Genomic DNA, 21,958 nt, shown 5'->3' with positions numbered 1-21,958 from the left:
GAGGATTGCTTGTAGGTGAAGGCATAGTACCTTAAAGAAGACTTCAAAGCTCTACTGACAGAAAGAGCATTTCCTGTGGCAGTGTCCTTTTACTCATTTCTGTCTGATTTTTCAGCAAGTGTTTCCTGCTGCCTTTGAGGAAGGGAAATTGAAGCCAGTCTTTGTCATTTCAAGTTCCACTTGCAGCCCTTTTTTGCATGCTCTGCAGGTACATTTATCAGGGCAGGATGCAGCTTCATGGCTGCCTGAGAAACTGAAGAACTTTGGTAATCTCCAGGCTGTGCACTTCTGTTTCTCTACTTGCTGATGTAACTTGATTTTAACAAAATACTATCAACTTCATCAGGTGACAGGCTTGATGCATGTTTATATGTCACCCTACTTGACTTGCTTTTTATTGTCTTAATCATGAATGATTCAGGATGTATCCTTTCATGCTCAGTTCAGCTCCATGCGATTCTTGAGACATTAAATAAAAGCTGTGTCTTATCAATTCACTTCAGCAGCCCACAGAGCAGTATGTACATTAGAAAATTGATTTTGAGAAGTCTTCCACTCCAGTTTATTGCTTATGCTGCGGTTTGTAGTATTTTTTTTTTGCAAAATAGGCAAATAAATTAACTTACAAAACACTAAATTAACTTGCAAGGGGAAAGTTACATCACTTTATAAGCTTTGCTGGGATGTGTGTAAAAAAAGTTGGTAGGACACTGAGGTAGAGAATGGTACTTGTAACCACAAGTTATTTGTGGTTATTTGGCTGTCTGGTGGTGGTGGTTACTTATACGTGCATTGCTAAAATTGTTTCTCCTAAACATCATCATTTGCCTTGCTGAGAAAGATCTTTTTTATTTAGTGTCCTTCTTACCACAGAAGGAAAGGAGGTCTTTTCCCTCCACTTGCTTTGACTACAAGGGTAGGCTCTTTGTGTCTTGGTTTCCAAACACCATTTCTTTAGGGCTGAAGAGAAATTTCATATTCAAGGCTTGTAGTATTTCCTCCAGTTCTGTAGAACTGGAGTAAGCATTTCCAGACAAAAGTCTGTGATTAAAACAAAACACATTCTTCTTTATGAATGAAGAGTTAATTTTCTGTGAAATACTAAGATTAGCTTTTTTGCTTGCTTTATTCAGAATCATGATATGTTTCATACAGTGTAATAACGTTTTTTTGTTCTCACTAATTTGTGAAATGCTTGTTTAGGGTGTGTGCATGTGTTCTTGGTAAGCACTTAATAAACTAGATTGATCTTTTTGGCAAAGGCTGCATTGTGTAGAACAAATTAAACCTGAAATAACAGTTGTTGCAGATTATTTTTCTGAAAGCGTAATTGCATATATTCTTCATCCTACTGGCTGCTGAAATGGGTTTCCCAATAATGTTTTATTATTCTGGTTTATTTCAACAATACATATATATAGTGGTTTTGTTTCCATTCCACTGACAAACCTAGAGCCTCCAGTGGTAATTCTTTACCAGCAATTTTTTATAATTGTAATAACCATGGAACTTTGTGAAATATAGTAGAAATATTTTACCAAAGTTTATGTGCTATAAATAAAATCCCAATTTTCTTTCTTCCACAGAATCATTTTTGGGTTGTTTTTTCCTCAGGAAAAAGGGAATGCAAATAGATATTTTTGAGCAATGAATTTATTCTGCACTCGCTATCTATTAGAACATTTCTAAAAACTTTAATATCTGGAGTTTATATGACTCTTGCTTCTTTTTTAATCTCCATCAGTGCTAAGAATTGGGACATATGCTAAAATGCTAATTAAGGCATGTGAACATATTTAACTGAGTGCTTATGCCCTGTTTTAGCTGTGTGTGGCAAGTGTAAATTGATTTAAACCACTATGTTGCCGTCCTGAAAGGGATTTAGGATTCTAATGGTCCATCAAATGCTCCTCTTTTCCTGCAGCTGATAGCTGTGGAGCCATGGTTGTGCTCCAAGGACCAGCTTTACTAGGTCACCTCAAGTGGCCTAAGGTATAGTCTCATCTGCAGACTTTGAACATTTTTCAGAACGCTTTATAGGCACTTGTGAACTTAAGGTGTCAGGTTTTTGGGTGTATTTAGGAAATAAGTACCAATTAACTGTCAGGTCAAAAAGATTTCACTTTCTGAATCAGAAACTTAAGCTTTTGCTGTGGTGTTGAATACCTGCAACAATCCCTGCATCCCTGGACTGTTAACTGATATGGGTCTTCATAACTTTAGTGGGATCAGATTCAGTGATTTTATTGTCATTTCTTCACATGCAGAAAAAAAGAAAAGAGTTAACATTGTAGTTAATAAATATTTAATCCTTCTCTTTTTAAAATGATGTCATGTAAGTGTCAATGAAAAGAGATCAAAATTTTTAAAACAGTGTCTTGTAGGTGTTTCCCAAAGGATGCCAACAATGCAAGCATGCATTACATAAGCAAAAAGGAGATTTGAGCACAAGCCTTTCCTTTCTGCCTTTCCTTCATCTTTTCTGGTTCCATGCTGGTGTGTTTTTATGCAAAACCAAGCATCTATTGTGTTCAAGGAAAGGAGTAATAGAAGTGTCGGTGTTTGTTAACAGATTTGACAAACTGTGGCAGCAAAAGCTATCTTTTTTATATTTTGGCATGAACAGTCACCCTTTTATTGGGCCATTAATGCTATTTCAGAGCGTCACGCTGTATCCACAGGCAATAATTTAGCAGTTGTTTATCAGGAGCTTTCATAAAGCTTTGAATGGTATTATAACATTCAGTAACACTAACAACAGCATTTCAGAAAATGTGCCAGTTTACATGGGATATCCATGAATATAGTTGTTTGGGAATGCATGACCCACATAACCTATAAATGTAATTGGAATTTACAGTGCTGGCATAGGCTGATGGATAGCAGATTAGAGCCCTGATTAACCATGTGATTCACAGGCTGGGAATATATTGTCCTAAGAAAGATTCATTAGATGCAATCAGAATTTCAAGTGGACAGATGAAATTCAAGTATGCTGTTTGCTTTCCTTCCCCCTCACCCCCACCTTGTGTTTTTCTTTTTAGGTTGCCCTTGTACTCATTTATTTATTTATTTTATTTCCAGAGCTGGAAAATACTACTTTGATGAATCTGTTCCTCACCCTAAAGCTGTCTGTCTGTTATTCATCAGAAAGCAGGTCGCAGTTCAGTGAGCAGAAGAAAAGATTTTAATAGAAGCTGTGCCAAGGGCTGTAATGCATCATTTTAGGGCCCTAATTACATTACAATGACAAATATCAATGGTGACAACAGCAATAACCTACATCCTTTAATGGCTGTGCTGGAAAAGGAGTTTGGGCACTGCGCCATCAGATTGGACTTGGTTTCAAAACATAGGCCATTAGAAGTGTGTGTGTCCACAGCACTGCTGGCTGATAACTGCAGCCCAGTGGAAGGGCCTGTAAATAAATGAAGCCTCTCTAAAGCCTGGTCCTGTGGGACAAAAGAGGTAAAATTAGATGACTGTGGAAGCAGCCATGTTAACGAGGCAACTTTGACTTTCTGTGTGAGGAATTGGATGCCTGGTTTTATGAAATCATACTTTCTCCTTCCCTGGCAGTTAGACTGATCATGAAAAACCCACTGACCTGACACCTAACAGAAAAAATAAATCCTGAACTGTTCAAATGTAGGGTTGTAAAAATGTGCGTGAGTAGGAACATGAATTTGTTCTTTACCTTGTGCTGGAGTTTGTACCTTAGGCAAGAAAGAACGAGTTTCCAGACTTCCTCCAGGGGTACTAGGAGTAGGTCTACTGAGATGCTAATCTATGCCATCAGTACCTGCACCTTCAAGCTTCAGGGCAGCATCTCAAGAAACCCACCCAACTAGCTTCTGGCAGCTAAGTCCTTTCCCGTTTATGTTTTGTGGCAGCCAGTCAAGCCTGTTGCTGTGGCATTATCTCCTGCAGTTAATTGACGAAACAGTTGAAGTATTGAGACAGAGTGTGCTTCATATTTACCGTGTGAAAATGTCTGGTGTGAGATTTTTCTTGGTACAGAACGTGTACCTTCCTATCATTTGTGCATGTAGACAGTGTTTTCCTTTATGCTTTCCGACTGCATGTGGTCTCCAAAGGTAGGCAGTCTGTGTCTCAGTCATGCTGTGTCTCTGCAGTCTGCTGCTGCTCAGCTGGGCTGTTTCCTTGCTGCCTGAGTTTGGGGGATGATAACTGTATGCATAACCATGCAACTGGGGATGCTTTTTGTTAGGGTAAGTGAAGACTGTTTTAATAAGGAAAAAATGCAAACACTTGAACATAGCAAGGGCTTTTTGGCTTTGTTGTGATTGGCCTAGCAGAGAAATGCTGCTGAGGCATGTTTTGACATCACCTGAAGCTGTTTTAGCTATTTTTCTTCTCCATAGGCTGAGCTGCGTGCTGTCTCCATCAGCTCACTTCCCTGCATACAGCATGAAAGGACTCATTCTGCACTGCAGTGGGATTGATATCAAGAGATTTATTGCTGTTGTGTAACTGTGAATATTCGGCCACCTGTTTTCAGTTACTTACAGCTTTTAGAAAACTCTTTTTAGTTGAACATATTTCAGGTTTGGAATCTGCCAGAGGTGAATTTTTATATAAATACTGAGCAAATATATTTCAGCCACATTGGCCAGAAGAGCAGTAAAAGGGAGACATAGTTCTGCTGAGGAGAGGGGAGAGAAGTGATCAAAAGAAAAACATCATAACTGAAATAACTTGAAGTATCTATGCTTGAGCACCTTACTTGAGAAGAAATGCCTCAAAGTGAATTGAATAAAATTATTTTTGTTGACTAAGCTATATTCTAGCTGAACAGTAATTTACGGGTTTGATGGGGAAGCCAGTGAAGTTTTACAGCCTGTGTTACCCAGGAGGTCAAATAAGACAATTGTAACAGTCCCTTCTGGCCTTAAAATCTATGAATCTACAAGCTTTTTAAAATTAGATGCTGAGCTCCTGCATGGCTGGAGCTGGTTTTGTTCTCAGTTCCTTGGCAGTGCAGTAAAGGTATCTAGCTGATGTAGCTGTGGTAGAAAAGGGGTTTTCCAAAGGCTACCCCTGGGGTGCTGTGCAGGGCAAGGTTGTGACAGGCATTTTAAAGATGGGGAGGAGTTGTTTTGCAGCAGAAGAAAGCATGATTAGGTGCTTTTTTTTTTTTTTTTTTTTTTTTTTTTTTTTTTTTTTTTTTTTTTGCGGAGGCACATGTGTATGTTAAATGGCAGGTCAGAGTGACTTCAGCTTATGCCAAGACATGGGCACTGGGGAATTTTCTGCTCATATGGAAAAGCCTTGAAGAATAGAATGTGTAGTTTTCTCACTGGCTTTAGGGTACTCAGGAGATTTCTCAAAAAAAAAAAGAAAAAGCAGTGTGGCTGGAACCCAAAATTTGGAAATAACTAGACTAATAGTGCTTAAACCACTAAGAACAGGTACTTTACAGCTGTGCCTTATATTACAGTCTACATTTCCTTAATCAAATACGGTTATTCAAGTAATGCTGTGTTGGATTGTGTAGCCTTTCTGGCTGAAGCTTAGGTGCACACAACTTGTGACTCCCTGTGCTGCTCTGTGTAACAAGTAGTTAATAAATTTCCTTGTCAACTAGTGTAGTGAACGCTGTCTGTTTAAAGGAATATTTAAGTTTTGCCTTGTGGGAAATCTGATATTATAGATGTATTTGAAATTTGTGGATAATTTAGATTTTTTCTGAACAGGATGTATTGTATAAGGTACCTATGCTGCTGAATAAATAGAAAAGATGTGGTAAACAAATACAAAAAAAAGTCATTAAAATGCATAAATTTAATGATATGAGGACTTGCATAAACAGTGAAGACCAGTGAGGAGATACAAAGACAGTTTAACATAGAAATAGCTATATAAATAGTATATGGGAATCTAGGTGGGTTTCAGAGAAAGGGAGAAGTGTATTCCTAAGCAGCATGTAGTAAGTCGTGTGTATCACACAGTATGCACAAGGGGGCAGAGTTAGTTTCACATGTGCTCTTACCTCTTGCAAGCCATGTCTGCTGGTTACATAGCTCTCTAACTGTAATATTCCTTGAACCCAGATTTATTTTATATGAGCTTCTGACTTTTTACTGCTACTTGTGAGCCTTTCTGATCTACAGATTCTTTTCCAAGTGTTTGCTACTTAAAAGACAGCACAGCAAAAAGGCTGGAAGGTTTGCTTTTAGAAGAAGGAATGCTAAATTGCATGTTAGTATGTCTTCATCCCATGATTCGTGACTTTGCAAGAGGAAAAGCATTCTCTCTGACTGTAAAATGAGGAACTGATCCTGGTTAGAATTTAGTATAAGAAAATTACGATTTATGGTAGGAAAGTCCGTGTGGCTTTGAATATTCTGCTTCTGGAGCTGTAATTCTTGTATTATTTAAACAGATCTCCTCTATCTCTATTGAGATTTTCAGATTAAATATAGAGAATTGATCTCTGACATGAAAATAAAACATCGTGTATTATTAATTTGTGGTTACAGTTGCCACATGAAAGTAACTACTACTAACCAGGAGAATAGATAACAGCAGAAGTGTATTACAAGACTGCAGTATTCCTTTCTGAAATATAAGGTAGAATGATTATCAGTAAGATTGTATATTGCAATGCTAATGTTCTCATGATATGCACTGTTGCAAATAAATGGTGTATTTGTTCCCTCTGCTTACAATGGCATTGCTCTTATTTGAAGTGATCCTTCCTTTTGCGTCATAAGGGAGAGTTCAGTTTGATACACAGAATTTTGTTTATCTTTTTTGTTACATCTCCTGAAGATTCTGTTCTTTAAATTCCTGTGACTGTGTAATCAAAATTAACTACTCTTTGTATCAGTTAGAAATAGTGGTTTTTAAGGAAAATATTTTAGCCAGAAATTACTAGCTTCCTAAGTACATTTGGATCCACGTGCAAACACTTTTGTTATTTTGAGAATATCTCTTGGCCAGAGAATGGCCAGAGTTGAAATAGAATAAATATCTCTTTAGGGTTCATGGGTGGCAGTCACATTTGAGAATTTATGTAATTGAACTTCTTTTTTCTTGTGACTTGCAGGCAGAAATTGTCAAGAGGCTGAATGCTATATGTGCACAAGTCATTCCCTTCCTGTCCCAAGAGGTAGGTAGTCATTTGTGCTGATTCTGATCCAAACGATTGCATCATTGTATCTATTACAAAAGTGGGACTTTGTGTTGAGACTGTTTCCTTATGGATCTCTTGGCGCTTGCAGAAGACTTTCTGTTGTGCTGTTATCACTTTATCATCATTATCTTCAAGCCTATTGTAATATCATTTAAATATCTTTATTAAATGGAATGTATTGTAATGTCAAAGCTGAATTTTAGTTTAAATATTTTTCTTCAATGTACAATGTAGTTTCTCTTGCAGTTATGATTTTGTGGGTCTGAAATCAAAGACAGGTTGCAAAAATGCTAGAAAGGCATAATTTGTGCTCCATCGTTGACAGTGAACATTAAAGTTCGGCAGAAACTTCTGTTTTGGTACATGAATAGTGATGTTCAACACAGCAGGCATAGAAACACAGTTTTTATGTTGGCTTTTTTCTCTCTGTATCCCTGATTACTTCCTACCTTAAATCCTTTTATGTTTTTGTATATTTGGGGAATATAAACAGTAAATTTAAACTCACTGTGAGCTAATTTCTCTAACCATTAATTTTCTCCAAATTATGATTTGCTAGTATTATTGTGAGTGCATTGTAGAAAACTTAAAAGGCGCTGGGATTTATGGGAGTAGATGGGAGCTAATGAGGAAGCTTCTGAGCAACTGGTGTGTGTGAAGTAAATAGGAAGTGTGGTTCATGGAAGGAAACCTTTGGTGCACAATGGCCTCCCTTGTCCACCCCTCTGAAGGAAAGGGACTGGACACTGGGATGTGTTGGTGCAGGTTAGTGTGCATCAGTTTAGCACATGGTTTCATTTCAATACAATATGTAGTTGCACAGACAGAATTGGAAGGTGTATTTTTATGTATTGCATCTGTAAAACGTCATACCTGAGAACACAATGTGACTTCCTCCTGGCTTTTCAGTTGTTACATAAAATGCCAGTGCTTTTCAAGCGAGCTGCTCAGCTGGCTGCGAGTGAGAGGCTGTGTGCTCCACGCTGCTGTTCAGCTAATGAGCTTTGTGAATGCCACACCTGTGTGTATCTTTGTGTATTTGAAACAAGAATTATGCCATCAGAACTAGAACCTGACAGTGTTTGTGAGTGCCACTGTACCCTCTGCTTATTAAGATGGATTTGTGGAAACTAAACAACGTGCAATGTTCTTGCTCCATTGCTGGAGGACCAGAATTCAAGTCCTTCACAGATCTAAAACAAGTAGCTGCTTTGTACTTTGACTGCTTCAGAGTCTCTTTAGGGTGCAGTTACACGGTTTTATTTGCTGTTCAGAGATAGCATACCATGTATAGACAGCAGGGAAGGAAGCTTTTCATGTGTCTTGACAGTGCAACTGCCAGTGACTTTTTTTTTAAGGAAAATCTTGATGATTTTTTGACCTCTTGAAGTGAGAATACATATTTAAATCAGTACATGTTGGCATACACTGATGTGTCAAAAGGGAACTGAGCTTCAGGTTTGAGTATACTAATAGTCTTGGTTTCTCTCTGATTTGTGTCTTTAAAAAGTTAATGTCTTAATGGAAGTCTCTTTATTTCATCATCCAGATTAATAGAGAATTGAATTGCAGTATGCTTTTGCTGTTTATGCATTTTACATGCAGTCTAATTGTGGAATAGTGGCTGAAAAATGTGATCAGGCTTCTTTATATTGTGCCTGAGGGAAAAATGAACAAAATACAGTGGTTGCATGCACTGATGGCAACATTATTGCCTCATAATAGCGCCAGGTTAACTTGTCTTATTGCTTGTTAACTTTGTAAGGAATCAATGGCTTGTGATAACTCACTTAGAAGTAAGAAATTGTGGGCAAAATCACCAGAGATCTTGTGAAAATGATGCATTTATAATACATCACCCTACTGTGTCCTACTGTCTGCTTTGTTTCTGGGGGCAGTCCAGTAAAGTATTCAGTAAATTCTCCAGGCCTCAGTCAGTTTTATTATGCTGTGCATCATCTAAGCATGTATTTAAAACAAAGTTTCTAACCTGCCTAAACACACAGTCAACTGGTACCTTGTTTTTACATTTATTCCAGATTAGGCAGACTGTAAAAAACAGCACCAAGAAATACAAACTTCCCATTTTTGTAGGAAAGAGTGATTCTGTGGTCAAAAATGTGAAATGGACCTCAGGGGCAATGTGTGTTCAATTTCTGCTGTGGTTTTGGGCTTCCTGTTCTGCAACAGTCATTTTCCACCTCTGTGTGATTCGGTGAGATACCAGTGTGCTCAAAGTAGTTGCTATTGCATAAAATGAAAGGAGTGCCTTCATGGGTGTAGGTTGTGGTCATTCAGTTAATTTAGTTTTATCTGCTGCAGTTGGTAGATAGTTCAGTGTTCCCATGCTTGAATGACCTAGCCAGTACAGTGCAATTAATTCTATGTCTATAGCCATAGACAGTGCCTCTGCTAATTGACAGTTCTCAACTGAATTTGCCAGTTTTAAGTGAGTATGACACTTTCACAACCCTGTGGCTTTCGAGTTAGGGCTAGTTCCTGTCTGCTCAAGGTGGTACGTGTGGCTGGTTGCAACCTTTGGCTGTTACTGTGGGCAAAGTGCTGAATGACCTCCAGTGTTGGATGGTGGCATTTCTTCAGTGTGTCTGGAGAAACATATCACAGTCACCTTCTTTTCACTAAATACTGTCTGTGTTTATATTCATGAAACACATGCAAGCTGGCTGATGTACAGAAAATGCTGTAGTTGTGGCAACTTGGAGCTCGGCACTTCTTGCAAAAGCTGCTTGAGAAGCCAGTACTGGTCCCTGTCAACTTACATGCCTCAGTGTAAGCATTTTGGAAGGCTGAAGAAGGCTGTAATAAACTTTTTTGGGAGGTTCACTTTTCTTTCCAACTACCTGTGAACTAGCTAATAACAAGCTAGATGGATTGTTTTTTACCAGGCATCTTCAGTTCCCTGTGCACATTACGGTGGTCAGATATACCTTCTAGTGTAATAAAATGTAAAGCACTAGCATGCAAACATGTAAACATCAAAAGGAAATTCTGCTTGGAGTCTACTCTTTTCAAACTTTTTGATATCAGTTGATGGTTTTTCTTATAAGAGGTTGATGTGGACCATAATATGCTTGCTCTTCTTTGTACATACTTCCCCTAGAGGTGTTTCTAAAGTCCAGTACATTTGAATGAGGAGTGTGAGATCCATTATGTAGAAGCAGAGCAGGAGTTCTTACATACTGATCGAGAGGAAATAGCTTTTAGTCTGAGATGTGAAGTTGAGAAGACAGAATTGTTTGCCTCCATCTCAGACTTGCCCCAGACTAGAGCTAAGCAGTAAATGCAAGGAAACTATGAGAGATCTGTAATCCTTCTGCCAAGGAATGCATCTCATTGGCAATTTATGCATGTACTGCTAATAACGCTCTCACATTTTTCTGAAGTAGTTATTATATCTTGTCTGAGTTATGCAGTGACCCAAGTTGTCCCTTGTAGCTTTTACAGTGTGTGCTGTACTCCATGGTAAATGTGTATTTGCTTTCCAATTCTCACTAGTGTTTTTGGTATGGCTTTGTCTCGTTATGCTGTCTCTAGATAGGGCTACCAAGAAGGGCAGTGCTGCAGTTCTTAAGCAAGACCTGTACTACCTCTAAACATATCATATAACAACAAAATAATACAAGTAAGGATCAGCAGAGGCTGCTTGCTTCTTCCAAGCAAATTTTTCAGTGGGTTTTTCTTTGGATGTTGGTGTTGATCCTGAAGACAGGCTGTAATTAGGGGCTTTTAGCACCAGTATAATTGTGTCCGCGCCTGGGGGAATTTTGGCCACTCCCTTGCTGTCAGCACAGCTCCCCCTGTCATTGGGAGTTGTGGAGAGCTCTTACATGGTATAAAAAGCCTGGGAATTTTCCAGCATGTTGCAGTGCCTGTGCATAAGCCAGGGCTGGGTGACAAGTGTGTGGTGAGACGATGTGATGGTGAAAAAGCCTAGATTCTTCTTGTGGTCTCTGTAGTTGTTGCTACACACTGTGAGACTTAAAAGAATTGCTTTTCCAAAACGAGGCCAGTACAGGCACACTGCTCACTATAGAACGTAAAAAGGGGAGAAGAAACAAGAGAGTAAGTTGGAAAGGAGAAACAGTACTAGTCTGCATGACACGTGGGGCAGGGTATTGAGCTCATTGCTCTGGCATGCCAAATGCATTGCAAAATACTGTTTTCCCACAACTGAAAAAACCCCAGATCTGTCATTTGGTTGTGTGCACAGACAAAAGCTAGCATTAAATGTGTGTGAAAGTTGTAACCCTATGTCTATATTTGGTTGGAGGAAAAGTAACTCTTTTTGTTGTTGCTGTTTTTGCTTGGCTGTAAATCGCTGTGTGATCACTTGATGGACAGGCAGATGTGTACTGCTTGGTTTTAACATAGTGCTGCTTGTTGCTAGTGTGCTGGCTCAGGAGGGTGTTCAGGCACATGTGGTAGGGATTGGGACCATCCATCCTTGGCTACCAATTCAGGCTGGGCCAGCCAGCTGCCATCCTCCTCAGCGGGCCCCTGGGCTCCCTGCCCCCTCCAAAACCTTGGTTTTGGGGCAGTGAGTCAGTCCCTGGACCCAGCTGGGCTCCTTCTTTAGGTGTAGAGATCCCTGTTTCTAGAGCCATGGCTGGTAACATGAAGCCCCATCCTACCCCAGTTTCAGAAAGACTCTGAGCAGACCGCTCTTCAAAACCCTGCATGGGCTTTCCTGCACCTTTTTCACTCCGGTGTGGGGTTTTTGTCTGTAACTTGAAGTAGTGCCAGGGTCACTCAACCCTGGATGTTTTTGGGAGCTGAGGAAGTGCCTTCTCTGTTGCTGCAACGAGCTGGAAGTGATGGAAGGGCTAATTACAGACCATCTATTTTGATCTATTTTGAGTCTTTTGCATACAAAGCCACTGAAGATTAAATCAATGCTAAAGCAGCTACCAATAGGAGAGTTTTAATAGTCTCTACTGTACCTAATTTAGGTTCAGTGTTACTAGGCCCTTGGGTTTTCTCCTCTCTGTGAGGTCTTGATCCCAAATCTGTTAGAATCAATGAAAGATGGATTGTGTGACTGCTCTGGCAGAAATGTGAAAGTGGGGTTTTGGTAGTCCATCCCTTCACCTTTTCTTCCTCTGACCTAAGAATGAAATAACATTTTTCCCAAATTCTTCTGAAAGCTATGTGTTTGCTGTAAGGGAACAGAAGATATTCTGACTTTTGTGGAGTTGACTTATTTTCTGAATCCTGGATGCAAATTGAAGTAAGTTCTACAATAATTTTGGTAGGTTTAGGCCAGCTTTTGTAGATCCCTTAGACGTTTTTTCTTCTCCTGGGAGCAGAATAAAAGTAAATTGATGTTGGAATAGAACACTCATATATACAAGAGCTTTCTTTACCTCAGTGCAAAGAGCATTGCCTGTAGTAGGGAAGAGAAGATGGCTATAAACTTCTCAGTAAATTATTTTATTTTAAAAAGTAAATATTTTTAAAATTTCTTTGTTCTTTTGTTTTTTTTTTTTTTTTCAATGAATTAATGAAAAATTCCGTGGTGTGAATTACTTCTACCAGAAAATAGTGGTGTAATTTTTGTAATCACCCTGTTGACATTGAAAGTTGTGGGTTACCAGACTTGCAGCTATATAATCAATGAAAGCTGTACCTGTCTTTAACACATGATGACCTGGAACTGATAATGCAGGAACTTGGTGCTTGTATATCAAAATTTCCTTTTTTTCTGGTATCTGTGGCAGGGGTACGCTGGATTTTTAATTTTTAAATTCATTTTCTTGAATACTAAGAACATTGTTTGCTGATGTTCAGCCTGCTTTTTAGTCTTTACATTGTCTTCTTATAAGACAGATTGGGCAGTTTTGGTTTATACTGGCAGTGTAGCTTTACAAAACTCTGAACAGAACTTCTGTGACTCTGTTTACACCTAAAAAGTAGCAGTATTCTAAGTGGTCTCCAGTGATTTCCTTCATTCACTTTAAAACAAACAGACTTCAAAACTTTTTCTTCCTTCCAGGAGTGTTTGTAAATTATGACCTTCATTACTTGCATTTATCTGTTTTTCTTAGCTGGGATCAGAATTTCTTAGTGCCGTTGGTTAGGAATGGCACTCCCCAGTTTAGTGTTCCCACTAAGAAGAAAACCATGTAGCCACTTCCCACACCACCTTCCTCCATGGGAGAAAAAAGTCAGAGATTATGGGTTGAGATTAAAGCAAATTACGGGAAACAGCCGTGAGATAAGGAAACAGACAGTAACAGCAACAATGCTAATAACAAAAATGTACAGAGAGAGGCTGATGTAAAAGCAAAATTGCTTACCAAGCCCAGGACCAAAAATCAATGAAAGACAGACCTTCCAGCTGCCATGCTTTCCTGGACCAGAAGCCATTTCTTCTGGAAGCCCAAGAATCCCTTATTTTTGCCCTGAAGCAATGAGATGCGGTGGTATAGAACAGCCCAGACAGACCCAAACCTCATTGCTGCTGCGCATAAATAGCTCTTTAGAGGCCAAAACCAGGACATACAGTTATGGGGGGGGGGGGGGGGGTTAGGTTTGTTTTTCCTTGCCCTGAGAACTTTTATGCAAGAGGGCTTGTAAGTGAAAATGCCATTTTTGTTTGTGTGTTGCACTGAGAATTGTGAAATCCTTTTTTACAGCCTCTCTCTTTTAAGCCCTTCCTGCAGTGGGGCTTAGGGTGCTCCCTCTGGGGTCCCAGTGCTCTTCACCTAACTCTTGCATTGGTGGTGGTCTTGAGGGTTTGGGTCCTCGTTTTATTTTATGCAACTGCTTGCTTCTGCTGAGGATGCACAGGAGGAGTTGCTGTACAAAATGGTCTTGGCTCCATTCTGTTCATATACACAGCTATGGGGGGGCAAACTTGAATCTTTGGAGGGACCCTCCCAACCTTTCCCTTAAACTTTGTGCCAGTAAACATCTGGATGTTGGTTTTGATGCAAAGCTGATGTTTCACTGTTACAGTTTCTGCACCCTCTCCAGATTGTCAGGACCTCCCTCCTTTTTTTGTTCGGCCTGTGGCTGTAAATCAGCGATGTCTCACTCTCACTGCAGATCACACAACTAACTCGCAGTTCTCTGTGACCCCTCCTTGCACCTATTTGTTCTGTGTCATGCTGATTCTGTGAGGCTGCCTGTGAAGATTAATTTGCCACTGGTGGAGGTCTGAACAGCCATGGATCTGGTTGCAGGATGAGAACGTTATTTTGTTTGTAGTTGATGTTTTCAAATAAATACCAGTCAGCTTTCAACGTACAGCAATTTTGAATTTAGTGCAGGAGTACAGTATCACTCAAACTGATGCAACCACTGGAGCTTGTAAACTGTGTCGTTAATTAGACCATGTGTTTGTGATGGACTTTTTAAAGCTATTAAAATTTACATGTTTGGGATTGAAATAATTAGTTCTCTATCACATGTTTGACAGGTTTGTGAATGTCATTTTAAATCTTTTTCTTATGGTTGGGCTGCTTTGAAATGTACCTAGGAGGAGAATCTGTATATTCTTCAGTGATGTGGTTGCCATGTGCTTGTTGAAAAGATACACCTTTCTTTTCAGAAAACGGGTGGGGTTTATTCATAAAGTTTCCATGACTGTAAGCAAAGAGGCTTACATTTGAAGATGGCATTTAAATTCAAAAGCATACTGTGATGATGAACAAAAGGAAGACGGTTTCCCATTTAGCCAGGATGTGAAAGAGCTCTTTAGGAAGCAAAGGTGTAATTCTCTGCATGTGATGGCAAAAAGATAAAAATCCTCCCATTGCCTATATATTTTTGCTTATCAACACTCAATGTGACTGTCTGTTAGAGAGTGGTTACTTCAGATCCTACATGTCTTAGAAAAGCAGATAAAGACAATACAAGTAAGAATCTGTGCTTAATAATTTAAAAAACAAATAATTTTATTCTGTTTCTGATCTTCGTTTATAGCACCAGCAACAAGTGGTGCAGGCTGTGGAGCGTGCCAAACAAGTGACCATGGCAGAACTGAACGCAATCATTGGGGTATGTGCTCTTTCCATTTTAGCTCTGATAGTGTTTGTAAATAGCTTTTCTTTTTCTTTCTTTCTTGCATGAACTCATTTCCATCAGGTGGGCAAAAGTTGTGGGCAGTGGTGAAGTTCAGTAACTTGACCTTCATAATAGCTGGTTACTACCTGAAGACTTTTGCTCGCACTGTGCCAAGAAGACTAATGGGGTAATTAATGTCTATGTTGTATCAATTCCCCAAAGCAGGCTCAGTATTTGTTTTCTCCTGGTTTTTTTTGTTTTGTTTTGTTTTTGTTTTTTTTTTTTTTTTTTTTTTTTTTTTTTTTTTTTGTTCTATTTAAGTAACATTGTTTCCTTTGCATACTACCTGCCAGTCTGCTTCTGCAGCCATGGTAACAGGTACCCTTGATATGATACACTTTTTTCCCCATCCATGCTGCCCACATCTTTTTCTGTGTGTTGGTTCAAGACTCTGAGTATTAAGCACACTTTTTATTTTTATATTAAAAAATAGCTGTTATTTTAAAAAAACCAAAAATGCACCCGCACGAACCAACCAACCAAAACACACCTGCCAAAACCAAAATACCCAAACATACAACCAAGATCAGCAGGAGAAAAACCCATCTCCACTGTGCTTACAGGTGCATGGAGCCCCTCTTGTAAAACCTTTGCGACAGTGGTATTAGCCCAGTACAGAGACTTTATAGGTGTGGGCAGCTACAGTGTTTATATTTTATAGCTGGAAAAGAGACATAACGATGAAAACTCTGGCTGTTCACACTACATAAAATAAAGGTGAGAAGTCATAGCTTAATAACACATTATTCTCTTGTATAATTATGCAGCTGAAGCAAGCAGTTGTTTTATTCTAATGAAGACACTACAACTGTACTTCGTATCTTCTGCATCCTCCCAAATGCTTTTTCTTTTGTGTATAGATTAAACATAAAAGTATTTTTCTTTTTTTATTCAGTGTATCAAACACACTTTGAAATGCTAATTATTCCATTTACTTTCATTAAAATTCAAATTGCTGAATGAAGATGTGGATAAGGGTCGCCGAATAATCAATCTGAAGTGAAGATATGGCTTCAATTATGCCTCTGTCTTTTAACAAGGAAATCAGGACTTTCTGATCATTGCTGACAGTAGTTTAGAGCAGTGGTCTGATTGCAGCTTCTTTTTAATAGGCTATTTCTAGCTCTATTTTGTATACCTCTGACCACAAGAAAGCACTGGTAGTCAATTAGAAATTATAAATGGAAAAGAGTAACCCTTATTTCCTCTGAAGTGCCCGTTAGAAGGAAGGGGGTGAATCAGAGCGCATCGTGTAGAATCATGAATAACATTTGTTGTATGTCTATTATGCTCCAGTGGGGAGAGTGGGAAATGAATAATTTCCCAATTAGTTTTCATTACCTAACCAAAAATATTGCCTTTTATTAACATTCTTTGCATAAAGTAAGTAGCTAAAGGTTGGCTTCTTTTGTTAAAGCTTTTATATGTGTGTGCTGCATGTGCATTTATAGCGTGTGTGTATATGTGCATGTGCGGTCTTGTGTGTACTTGCACACTCACACTTCACAGTCCAACTGTGCATGCTTTTGCCACTCACCTTTGTTTGCATTCGAGAGACTACAAAAAGAAATTTGATTTCTAGTAAAGGAAGCAAGTGTAAAGTGTGTGATGTTACAGATACTGGCCATCACACTAGTTATTTAAATTTGTCCTGCTTTTGTGAACCACTAAACCACTCAGCATAAAAATAAACAGATGAGACACTTGTCTGGGAGCCTGGTAGTAATTCTCTTGGTCTTCCCCCCACCAGACAGAAGTAAATTTTCTTTTCTCTTCCTGTCTGAATTTGTCTTTTCATGTCAACTGAAATTCTGTTGTCTCAAACTTCTCTAAACTCTCAGACTTTGGGTTTGTGCATTAAAGTCGGCCCCCCTTTGCCTCCCTCACAAGCCTAATTTTTCCCTATTTTCACTCAGCTGTTTTGTGTTGACTTAGGAAATACTGTGTGTTCCTCTTTAATTTTAGAAAAACAGGAGCAATACATACTGAAATCGAGTACTCATTAGGTTTATTGATAAGTAATGTCGTGCGGTCTTTTAGTGATTAATTTTTTAAAAATGGAATAAACAGGAGCGCAAGTTATCTAATAAGCTTAAGATCATGTTGCAAGAATCCCACAACAGTGTTATGTCTGCACTTAGAGAGATTTAAAGTCTGAAAATGTAGCATGGGCCTAGAAAAGGCTTGTCATACTTTGTAAAGTGAATACCAATAAAAATAAAACAAAGAACATAATTGGAAATCATGGGGGTTTTTATGTATCTGATTGTGTTGTCTTATGTCATTTTTCTGTTTAGTAGTCTGGCAGGGTTTGTGTTCTTTGAACCCTGTGTTATTTTAAAGTGTGAACCCTGTGTTATTCCAGTGTTTGTTTAACCCATTGAACTGGGTGTCAGACAAAAACAGAAGCAGTATTTGGAGTTTTTGAAATGAGATTGTAGCTTAGGTCTCTGTTTTGTGGGCATCCTGTTTGGTTCACCTCACTCACACTAAACTCTCTTGGTTCGAGCAGAGCAAGTCTGGCCTTGAGTTAAAAATGCATGCTACCAGAATGGAGTGTGGCACAAGGAGAGAATCGAAGGTGCACAGATCATATCTCTCTTTGTGTTTCACATGTATATATTTTTGTATGAATGTGCTCTGATTTAATGGAATCTGATGAAGCACCTTTTAACTTTGCAATATTATTCTATCTTCATTGGTAAATGAACCAAATCACTGATCCGTGCAGTTTAAATGCAAAATACTGAAGTGAGCCCAGAACCCAGAGAGACTGCCTGTTCTCCTGACAATAAACTAGTTATGTTTAATGGAATGAAACAGAGTTGTAATGACTTCTTTCACAGGTCATGTTCAGTTTAAAACTATTGATGGGCTCAAACAAGTTAAATATCATCTATCATCCTCTGGAGAGATGCAGTGAGAAAAACTAAACCAAAACTGGGTATTTCATCAGCATGCTGCAGGAGGACTGTAAATCTGCAAGCATCCAGGGTCTACCTCCGGTGTTTGCCATGGGCAGTATGTTGCAGCATTCTTGCTCAGGGCAGTCTGTAGTGCACATCCAGAGCCACTTTCCAGGCAGGGTGTTCCAGGATGAGCAGTGTGATATATCCAGGTGATCTTGTCATGTGCCGTGCTGCCGTGTTTTTGGAATTGGAATCTGCAAGATTTCACTGTTGGAACAGCACACAAATTGTAGTCTTAAATCAGTAATATGATCTAATTAGGAATGATGTTTTCATTTCCTGTATTAATAAATCGAGTCGTCTAACTTTCTTAAAATGTTGGGGTTTGTTTTCTTTAATCTATTATACTATACAATTGAAACATGCTGTGTGAGTGTGGTTACATTTTAATAAGGGACCCAGGGAATTAACTCATAACTTTTTAGGAATTTTATCTGTTTAAAATAGTATTTTTTCAACGGCAGTTGGGTGGTAAGGCAGAAATGAAGACTTGTGTGCCTGCTTATCACACCGAGAGAGATAAATGTACCAAAAACTTAAGAACAGGTATGTGATGGTGTAAAATGCAGTTTAGCACAAGAAATGCTGAACCTCAATTTTTAGCAGTGACATTTTAATGATAGGAAGTCTGCAAAATTATTTGCCATCAATTGTGAAGGCAATAACAAGCCTTGGTGGTTTTTCACACCCTCTGTGTTAAGTGCTTTCAGAATGACAGCGTAAACTGTGTTGGAGAACTCCAAGGAAGTAAAACTGATTAAAATGTTCATGCTTGAATGGTGCTGATGGAATAGTTCATTTGGACTTTCTCTACCTCCTGCAGCTCAAGCTGAAATATTAAAATTCAGTGAATTTAAATCTCTCTCCCCTCAGCTCAGGAAAAAAACATTACATTTTAATAGGTTTAAAACTCATAATTCATTGGTTTGGAGCAGCACTATTAAATCTATTTAAATATTACGTGTATTACTAAGGAAATGATTGAAATAATTATTTTTCTTTACCATTCTATGCATCTGAGTGAAAAAAATAATGGCTTTGCTTTAATTTTTAAGCATTTTGTTTTATCATGCCACTTTTATTACCTTCTTAAAAAATAAGCAAATGGCAGTTACTGAAAGAAAGGACTCCTTCTGTCTTGTCACATATAATTACTATGTTAAAAGGTTTCTTCTTAAATGCACTGTTTGTTACCATTTCTACCCTGCATTTGAGGCCAAGGTGCTTGTTTGACCCATCTCAAAAGGTCCGTAATTTTTGTTTGCTTTCAAGAGAGCGATTGTTTTACAGCTCTGGAGCACAACAGCTGTTTAGAAAATAGGCGCAGAAGCTTCTGAAAGCAGTGTGGCACAGATAAGTACACACAACTTGAAATGAAGAGTTGGCCTCCGTGCCTGCCATGATTGCTGCGCTGCCTTGTCTAGGGCTGCAGATGCCAAATGCTGCTTAGCATGCAGAAGCATCTCCTGCTCCTCTCAGATGGCGGCTTGTTTCTGGCTCCTGTGTGTGTGCGGGTGCTGTCAGGAGGAGTGAGGGTTTTCTGCTTGCACCAGTACACACAGTTTGCATGGAAAAGTTGTGGCTGCCCACGTGTGTGCGTTCCGAAATGGTGGTGTCAGGGAGGATGAGCGAGGGCAGTTGGAACAAATGTGTTGTAGCATGGGGACAACAGTCACTTCTTTCTCCAGCCCTTCTGTATTGCTCATTCAAGGTGTGATAAGCAGTGTTTGATGCTTAATTTCTGTAAAACAAGTCGGTGGTCTGCTGTATATTGTTCACAGGTTGTTAAGGTGGGACAGCAGAGGTTGAATTAATAGCTATATGCTTGGAATTATGTTTATTTGTGTACCCTAAAGAAATGTTGAAATTCATTGCTTCCCATTTAATTACTCTTGTTTGCTGATTTTTTATTGAGTGGTGATATGGTCCTGCAAATATTTTGATCCTGCTTAGAGAAATTGATTTGTGGAAGGCTTTTGGGTGAACACTTTTGGTTTTGAATTATTCACCTGAAGTCTGTCTAAGTTAAAGACACCCTGTGTTTTGGTTGCAAGGAGGTGTTTTTGAGGAATTTATCATCTTGTTTCTTTGCTCCCATGTGCCAGCCTCAGAGAGAACCTTGAAGGTGAGGTCTAATTTAAATAAATCTCCTCCATATGCAGTGTTTTCATTTAAAGAAACTGAAAATTATCTTTTTTTTTTTTTTGACGGAATTAATTGGAATGTAAATAATTTCAAGGTTCCATATTGCGGAGGATGGATTTTAAATACTGTCATACACTTCAAGTGGGCTGCCACTGTCTTCTGCTTTTTGTCCTATTTTCAGTAGCTGTGGTAGCTAGTTTAATTTATATTGGTCTATCACTATATGAGCAGTCAGTGGCGTTGCAGTGTGAAGTGCTGACCACTTACTTACAGCGTCTCACTGCTGGTTCCAGAGGCCTTTGCTCATTCTGCTTAACTAAACACGTATGACTCAAGTGTGTGCCTCACACATTCAATTTCATCAGGCAGAAGAGCTGACATTGGCCTCCATGTTTCTCAAGGTTTTACACAAAACCTTTTTCTCAAGCTGATATCAAAGCTGTGTGACCGCTGTATCTTGTTTTTTTAAATTAGGGTTAATCAGTTCAGATATGAAGAGTCCTGTGGAGAATTTTTGTGATATTCTGTAACATGAACAGATGCAATGTTTTATTTATGACTTACATTTGTGTGGTTTCTCTTCACACACTGTAGAAATCAGACAATACTGTTGCCAGCTGGGTCTGTACTCCAGTTAAGTGGAAGCTGTTGCAAACCATATACTGATGTATTGTGTGCCATCTTGGTCTATTATATGCTGTGTATTGCCTTCAGTGATAGCTTTATACCAGTTCTCTGGGGGGAAAAAAAAAAGTTTATCTGTTAGGTTTTAAAGTATTGTCAAGACAGGGATTTTTCCAAAACCACTTGGTGCAAAATCAGCAGTATTTATGTACTCAGTGACAATGCTGTCTATTTAAATAGATGCCCTTACTGCACAGTATGGCCTAAAGAAAGGTGCTATTGTATCATGGTTTCATACTACAGGAGTTCTGATACCACCCCTAAACAAGGTCATATATTTGCCACCTAGACTTCTTCCCAACCACGCTTTGTAGGCTGTTGCCTGCAGCAATGAATGAGGACCAGGACTGTATTGTAGAGTGGGTCAGGTAAATGTTTGCATTGCTTCAGGTGTGTGAATAATACTTTTCAAGTCTTCAATCTTAAATGTAGGACCAGAGCAAGGGCTCTAGTGCTCTACTGGAATGGACAGTAAAGTACTGCATAAGTAGAGTATTTCAACATGTTAAGTCCATCAATGAAGAAGGAATTTAGGTTTTACACTGTCTGATACTTCAGAATGTTTAATTTTTATTAGCAAGACAATTACTTGCTTATTGCTTGCTAAATTCTTCAGAGTCATGTCCTCGGGTGTATATGAATGCATCACAAACACTGGTGAAGTAGCTCAAGGCTTGTTTGTAGAACAGGGGTCTACTGCTTTCTCTGTTATACTTTTTAAAGAGGCTAAGGCAAAAAGAGCAAGTGTCCTTCCATAGTCTTGGGGCTGCAACTTAAATCCAGGTGATTTGATCCTGGTCAAGACCTTCCTTTATCAAAGTCGCTATAACTAGGACACTGCACTAAAGCAAAAGAATTCACTTAAAGTTTCATTTACCTGGCTAATGGGCACTACATTAAAGAGGCATAACAA

The 21,958-nt window shown here is 38.9% G+C and overlaps 1 protein-coding gene across 4 annotated transcripts in view; it reads left to right on the top strand.

Annotated features, from left to right (window-relative positions):
- LOC132341545 (transducin-like enhancer protein 4) overlaps positions 1 to 21,958 on the top strand; it is a 97,706-nt gene that overhangs the window by 23,868 nt on the left and 51,880 nt on the right. For 3 of the 4 annotated variants that reach the window (XM_059873191.1, XM_059873192.1, XM_059873190.1), the window contains exons 5-6: positions 7,073 to 7,135; positions 15,107 to 15,181. In XM_059873191.1, the coding sequence (XP_059729174.1) occupies positions 7,073 to 7,135; positions 15,107 to 15,181 (138 nt within the window). The remainder of the gene's footprint in view (positions 1 to 7,072; positions 7,136 to 15,106; positions 15,182 to 21,958) is intronic. The other variant, XM_059873193.1, reaches the window with a different exon arrangement.

This window comes from Haemorhous mexicanus, chromosome Z (assembly GCF_027477595.1).
Source record: "Haemorhous mexicanus isolate bHaeMex1 chromosome Z, bHaeMex1.pri, whole genome shotgun sequence".
NCBI lineage: Eukaryota > Metazoa > Chordata > Aves > Passeriformes > Fringillidae > Haemorhous > Haemorhous mexicanus.
Note: the sequence above shows the minus strand (reverse complement) of the source record. Positions and strands in the feature narration are given on the sequence as shown.